The sequence below is a fragment of the Seriola lalandi genome, unplaced genomic scaffold (genome assembly GCF_002814215.2).
Source record: "Seriola lalandi dorsalis isolate HSWRI2012SDOR001 ecotype SW California unplaced genomic scaffold, Sedor1 jcf7180002054777, whole genome shotgun sequence".
Taxonomy (NCBI): domain Eukaryota; kingdom Metazoa; phylum Chordata; class Actinopteri; order Carangiformes; family Carangidae; genus Seriola; species Seriola lalandi.
In genome coordinates, this window is record NW_019525330.1 from 57,560 (window position 1) to 63,934 (window position 6,375).

Below are 6,375 nucleotides of genomic sequence, written 5' to 3' on the forward strand. Positions count from 1 at the left end.
GTTTCACTAAAACCACTGATTGTACTGCCTCGTGTCTTTCTTGCCATTCATACTAAGTGAGGTAAAGGAGGAATACATGCATGTGACTGCCACTGTACATATGCTTATTATTAATTATAATCGCAGGACAAAAGGCAAACAGGTTATTTAGTGCCTAAAGTCATGTTTACCCCTCTAGTTTGGCAAAGTGAATACGTTTTTCAAATACAGTTTCAGGTGAGATATATAATACCTCACCTAAAACTGAACATGAAAATGTACTTTAATATTATAAATGTATATCCAATAATTAAGTTCTCTGCTATGAAAAAATAACCTTTTCTCCCATGAAAAACTCTTATTTGCTCAATACAAAACCCTGTCTCTAAAGAGTGTAACCTGAGCGCTGACTGAGGCGTTGGCCATAGAGTGGCACTAAAGGGGGTTGATACCACTTGGCATGATGCTGGACGACAGCCCTCGCTCATTGTCAGAGGGGCTGCTATTCACAATTGAGAAAACGATGAAATGCTGCCATTATAAAGGGGACCAAAGGGCCCTGTGGCAGCCCGACACCTGATCTCCTCTTTGGCTCTGGCTTCCTTTTGTCCCAGTATTTCATATCTGACATATCCACACACCCTAAAGCACTTGATGTTGGAGCAGCAATGGACCTGAGGCTTGGTGTCTGCGCGCTCAGACATGGGGAATAAACAGACCATCTTTACAGCACAGCAGCTAGATGCCTATCAGGTTGGTGTCAATCCTTTTTCTTTCTGAATGAGACCATTATCTTCCCTCCCTTTAAATGGGGCTTCTCTTATCGATACGAACAACTGGCATCTGTAAACAAGGTGAAATGCACAAAAGAGATGACTATAACGCATTTGTTTATGGACAAAAAGAGGATGCAGGTTTATGTGGTGCATCTTTCAGGGTGATGATGCACTAGGTCAAAGCTTCCTTAATGGTGTTTGTTGATTTCATATTTTGTTTGTTACATTCCCAATGAACCTTGCTGTTAATGGCATATTTTAATCAATTCAAAATTTTGAATGATGTAACATGTATGCATATCAAACCAGCGGTGGAAGGTAATTAAGAATATTTACTCTACTTAGTTACCTTACTGCATCACTGTACTTAAGTACAATTTGATTGAAATTTTTTATCTATATCTACTACACAACTTTTCAGCAAGATATGTACTTTTGATACTTTACAGACATTTTGCAGCCAAAGGTCTGTGCTGACCTAGTTTTACTTTACTATTAAAATTATACCCGCAGGTCTGTTACTGGTGCTTGAGTATTTCTAATACTGGTATTGATAAATGATGTGAATCCTTCTTCCTTCACTGCATCACACGGATAATTAAGCACCACTCTATACAAGCACATCTACATAATGTTCTTCGCACTTTCCTGCCATGATCTGTTTGTATTTGCAGGACTGTACATACTTTACAAGAAAAGAAATTCTCAGGTGAGCATACGACTGTTTTGTTTACACTGATCAAAACAGAGCTACATCATATTATCCCTGAGTCACTGCTGGTGTAACACACCTGACACACCTGCATTTTGTCCTGTTCTGCACAATACTACACTGTAACTCTAAACTACAGTATCAGGAGACCTGTCCTACTGTGGGGCAGGCTACCATTGAGATCACATGGGATTTCAAATCTTGCTTTTGGAGAACACTTTCAAAACTTTAGTGTTTGGAAATGTAGCTCATTCTTTTAATATCTTCAGTGCTTAGGAAAAAAAAAAAGACTACAGCTGAACAGTTGGAGTTTTCTGATTTAACTTTTCTCAACCACTACTTCAGCTTTAAAAAATACACAAATACATAATATAGAAGATATCTTGTCATTCAATTCATTTTTTTAACCTTTCCCAGACTGTTCTACCGCTATCGGGATTTGGCACCGCAGCTCGTTCCCCTTGACTACACCAACCACCCAGATGTGAAGTTACCATATGAGCTGATTGGCAGCATGCCAGAGCTGAAGGTAGACCCACTGGTCCACGCACACCCTGCAGACCCTCGCTCTCCCTGTGTTCCCAATCCATAATTAATGGCCAACTAATCGACAGAATTCTTTGAAAGGTTATCTGTTACCCGACTCCTTTAAACTTGAAGGATGCAGGTGGGTCCCTGAGGACTCACTTTTTGGAAATGGGTCAATTATATGGCTCTTTACACAATGACAGGAAGGTAAGAGGCAGTGCTGACACGCTGGTCACTGGTATGACCTGAGAAAGGGAGAGTGAGACTGTCGAGGTAAATTTTCCCCTCAGTCATCCTTCCAAACTGTGATACAAACTAAATATGAGATACACGCCAAAATAAAACGCACAATCTTGTAATAATGAATTACACACAAAACGACTGGAAGCCATCAAATCCTTAACAAGTACTAGTTCTTGTTTCTGTGTGATTAACTGCACTGAATTGCTCAGTGAAAGGTTGTCAGACTGAAACAGGAGGCCTGGTGTCCCCTCTGTGCAGGACAACCCATTTCGTCAGAGGATCGCTGAGGTTTTCTCTGAGGACGGAGAGGGAAACATGACACTGGACGACTTCTTGGACATGTTTTCAGTCCTGAGTGAGATGGCTCCACGTGACCTCAAGGCCTACTACGCTTTCAAAATCTATGGTAAAAATATCTGAAGAAGTGGTACATTTTTATTTAACAATATTAATGAATTCCCATTTCTTATTTTGTTTTTTTGAGATTTACTTCTTCGATGCACCAGTCCAGTATGTAAATAAAACAATATTATTAATTGAAATTAATCACATATTTTCCTTTAAATACCTTTTTTTAAATCTCAACATGCAGAAAGGTAGTGCAGCTGTAACCGTTCCCTTTGCCACAAACTGAGCTTGTATGTGTGATAGTGATTTGTTATAACATCAAATAAGAAATGCTACACATGAAAAAATATTTTGTTTGCCAAAAAGTCATTCACATACAAAGCAATGTCCCGTATGTTAACCAAAACGGTGACTTTACTAATGTTTGAGATCAATTAAAATCCAGAGAGGTCAAACTCCAGATAAACTCCTGTAGAGCTTGGGAGGGTAGTGCAGTGTAAAAAGTGCTGTCAACACTAATCACAGATTTAGACATGAAATGACCTTGTGTTTAACTGGATGGGGTCAAAGATAAGTAATACATCATTTCCTGCACAGGAATCAGTTCAAAATCATGTTTATAAGTAATCATCATGAAATTAGGAGAAGTCATGAAGCATCAGGTTGATGAAACAATGTTAGGTATGTTTTGAGCTGTTAATGAGGGTCTGGGGTCTCCAGGTCCCCAAACAGAAGGGTTAGGTGAGGGTGAGGGTTAACACATACAGCTACAGGCCCCAGGTTTGTGCAACAAAATCATTCAATCCCAGCTACAAATTTTAACTATGAACCACTGTAAATGAAACATGTGAATCATGCATTTTAATATGATGCAGCCATATGTTGACAGAGCATGCACGGCGAAGGGTTATGGACCTGTAAGCATGACGGATGGTGCACGGACTGTTATAAATGATTAACCAGCCGATTATAGAGGCAACAAGCTTGTCAAAGCCGAGCCCCCCTAATTAACAAACGATGACAGAAGTCACATACACATCGCCATGGTCATGGATCAAGGAAATTTTTCATTAATTATTCAGACCCATGGAGGAGAAACATCAAGGAAGGTGACATACTGTAAAAGCCCAGTTGCATTATGAGGAAGCATGAGCTCAGATGAGTGAAACGACCTCTCCAATGACCCAGTGGGAAAATGTCAACTCAACATCTAAAGTGTGGTTACATTAAAAATGTAGTTTAAGAAGATCCTAAGTAGTAAGATGCAAATTTCATAACATTGAATACTGTTAAAATAATTATTCATATGTAACATTAATGAGAATTAATTCGGCATATATAATGGATGTCTCACTGCAGCTAACTGTTTTCATAATCAATTAATCTGTCAATTAAATATCATAAAGAAATCCATTTGAGAAGCCGAACCCAGTGCATTTTAGCCTTTTTTCCCCCCTAAGAAAACAACTTAAACCTTTCATTGATTATCAGAATATTTGCTTGACCAACTGATTAATCCATCAATCATTTCACCTCTATATACATCTACATCTCCCTCTGTCCTTCTTTCTGCAAGACTTCAACAATGATGACTTTATCTGCAAGTCAGACCTGGAGAAGACGCTGAACAAACTGACCCGCAACGAGCTGACGGAGGACGAGGTGAGGATGGTGTGTGAGAAGGTGATAGATGAGGCCGACCTGGACAACGATGGACGTCTGTCACTGGAGGACTTCCAGCACATGATTGTCCGAGCCCCAGACTTCCTCAGGTATTAAGCCAATGATAACCATGTACCAAAGGACATAATGACGAGAAAACCCACCTGCATAAATACATAAGAATACATTTATTCTGTATTTTGTTATGTACAAATGATTGTAATCTAATGAGCATTTAGCTACGTTATCAGTGACTGCTAATGAGGAAATCAAACCAGAACTTTCTCATTTCTGTTCACAGCACCTTCCACATAAGGATATAAGGAAATGACACATGTACATTTCTTATTTTGAAAAGCTCCAACAGATGGACTAATAATGCTCCACATTGTCTGGAAAGCAGAGAAATCCTGACATCTCCACCAAAAATTACTATTGCATCTTGCGAATGACTACATTTTTACTTGTTTGTGTCCGTCTTGTAAAAAAGAAAAATCTAACCAAAAACACCCTCACAGACTTTCACATTTAACATCTAGAGCAAATACTATGAGAAAGTATGACTTTATGGGAGCATGAATGTGAACAGCTTGAATTGGTTTGCCCCATCCGATTTTTCTTTTATTATGGAATCTGCAGAAATAACAGCAGTCATGGTTTGACTGCGAGTCCGTCATCAGGTGGAGGCATCAGACAATCCATCAAGACAAGGCTCATTAGTTATGACCATCAACAGCAGATTTGTGTTTGGTATCTAAAGGGGTTCAGTTACACCAGACTATAAAAGAAACACATGCCAGAATATTCCAGTGGGTCACAGCAGGCCAATAAAGGGAGAGGCATTTGTCATGAAAGCAGGCAAGCTCCATTGTGAGAGCACAGGTTCAACAGACGGTGTCGTTTCCTCTGACAGCCAGCCAATAAAAACACTGAATTAAGATGAAGAAGCTGAGTTTTATCATCTTATTTTATTAAATCAAAAGTACACATATCTACAAATTGTAGATACATTTTCATATGGGTTTAGAAAGTACAGTACAATTTAAGTAGATCTCTTTTTCAATGTGATATTTACAATTTTTTTTTCTCCACCTTTTTTTCTAAAATGTCTTGTATTATTTTCCCTGTGTACTTCACAATCAATGGAATGAAAATATGGCTGTAAAAAGGGATGTACAGTATATTATGACATGTAATAGGAGTCTTAAGAAAAAGATATGATTCAAAAACAAAATCAAAGAGGGAGTATCATTTTGGCTGAAAATGATTCAGCTTGAGTCCCACAAATGTCTGCTCCCTACGTCTCTGTTTTAAAGCTACAGTATCACTCATGTGAGACAACAGCACTATCTCCACATTTCGGCATCCAGAATCTTCCTACTTAACCTTCCATAATGTCAGATTTCACTTGTACTGATGTAGCCATCAAGTTTTTTCTACAAACAGAGCATGTCCTATTTTTTGGCTCAGTGACTGAAACAAAACAAAAATAAAAACAACAAAAAAAGCCCATACATTCAACTGTACAGGGCTACAAGTATGTCTGAAAATTACATTACACAAATATGCACAGGTCCAAGATTCACAATGCATAGCTCACCTATGACAGAACTGAGTATTAGCGGTTAAGACAAATGGTCATGGTAGTCATGAGGTCCCAAATGATTAAATTATTAAAAAAGGTGCAGGCAAGCAAAGACAGATTCCCCCTTGATATTGTGCATACAGGAGCTTGATTTTCAGACTAGCAACAAATGTAGAAAGGAAACATGAGGAACAATGGAACTAGATCGAGACTTAACATCACGGTAAATACGAGTTGCGGGTACGTTTGCATCACACAAGTTTGTTCACTGTGACTCGAGATCTTAATAAAATACTGGTTCAGAATAGAGTTTGGGTGGTCACCTATGATGCATACTGTGCCTCTGGTGCCACCTAGTTGTCAAACTATAGGGCCACAGTGAAACACAAATGTGCAACAAAATGCACAATACTAATGAGACCACCTAAGTTTAGGTCCGTTTAGGTTTCGTGTAAGCCAAGGAAATATCACTTTTAAACTACAGTTTGGCAGGGCAGTAGCATAGAAACAGAGGCTTACAAATCATTATTTATATATATATA

At 38.7% G+C, this 6,375-nt stretch overlaps 1 protein-coding gene across 1 annotated transcript; it reads left to right on the forward strand.

The window, feature by feature from the left end:
• The first annotated feature begins 565 nt into the window (after window positions 1-565).
• cib3 (calcium and integrin binding family member 3) lies at window positions 566-5,760 on the forward strand. Its single transcript, XM_023425375.2, has 6 exons — window positions 566-732; window positions 1,430-1,464; window positions 1,885-1,996; window positions 2,497-2,644; window positions 4,163-4,358; window positions 4,550-5,760. The coding sequence occupies exons 1-6, from the start codon at window positions 682-684 to the stop codon at window positions 4,569-4,571; spliced, it is 564 nt and encodes a 187-aa protein (XP_023281143.1). The 5' UTR covers window positions 566-681; the 3' UTR covers window positions 4,572-5,760.
• The last annotated feature ends 615 nt before the right edge of the window (window positions 5,761-6,375 follow it).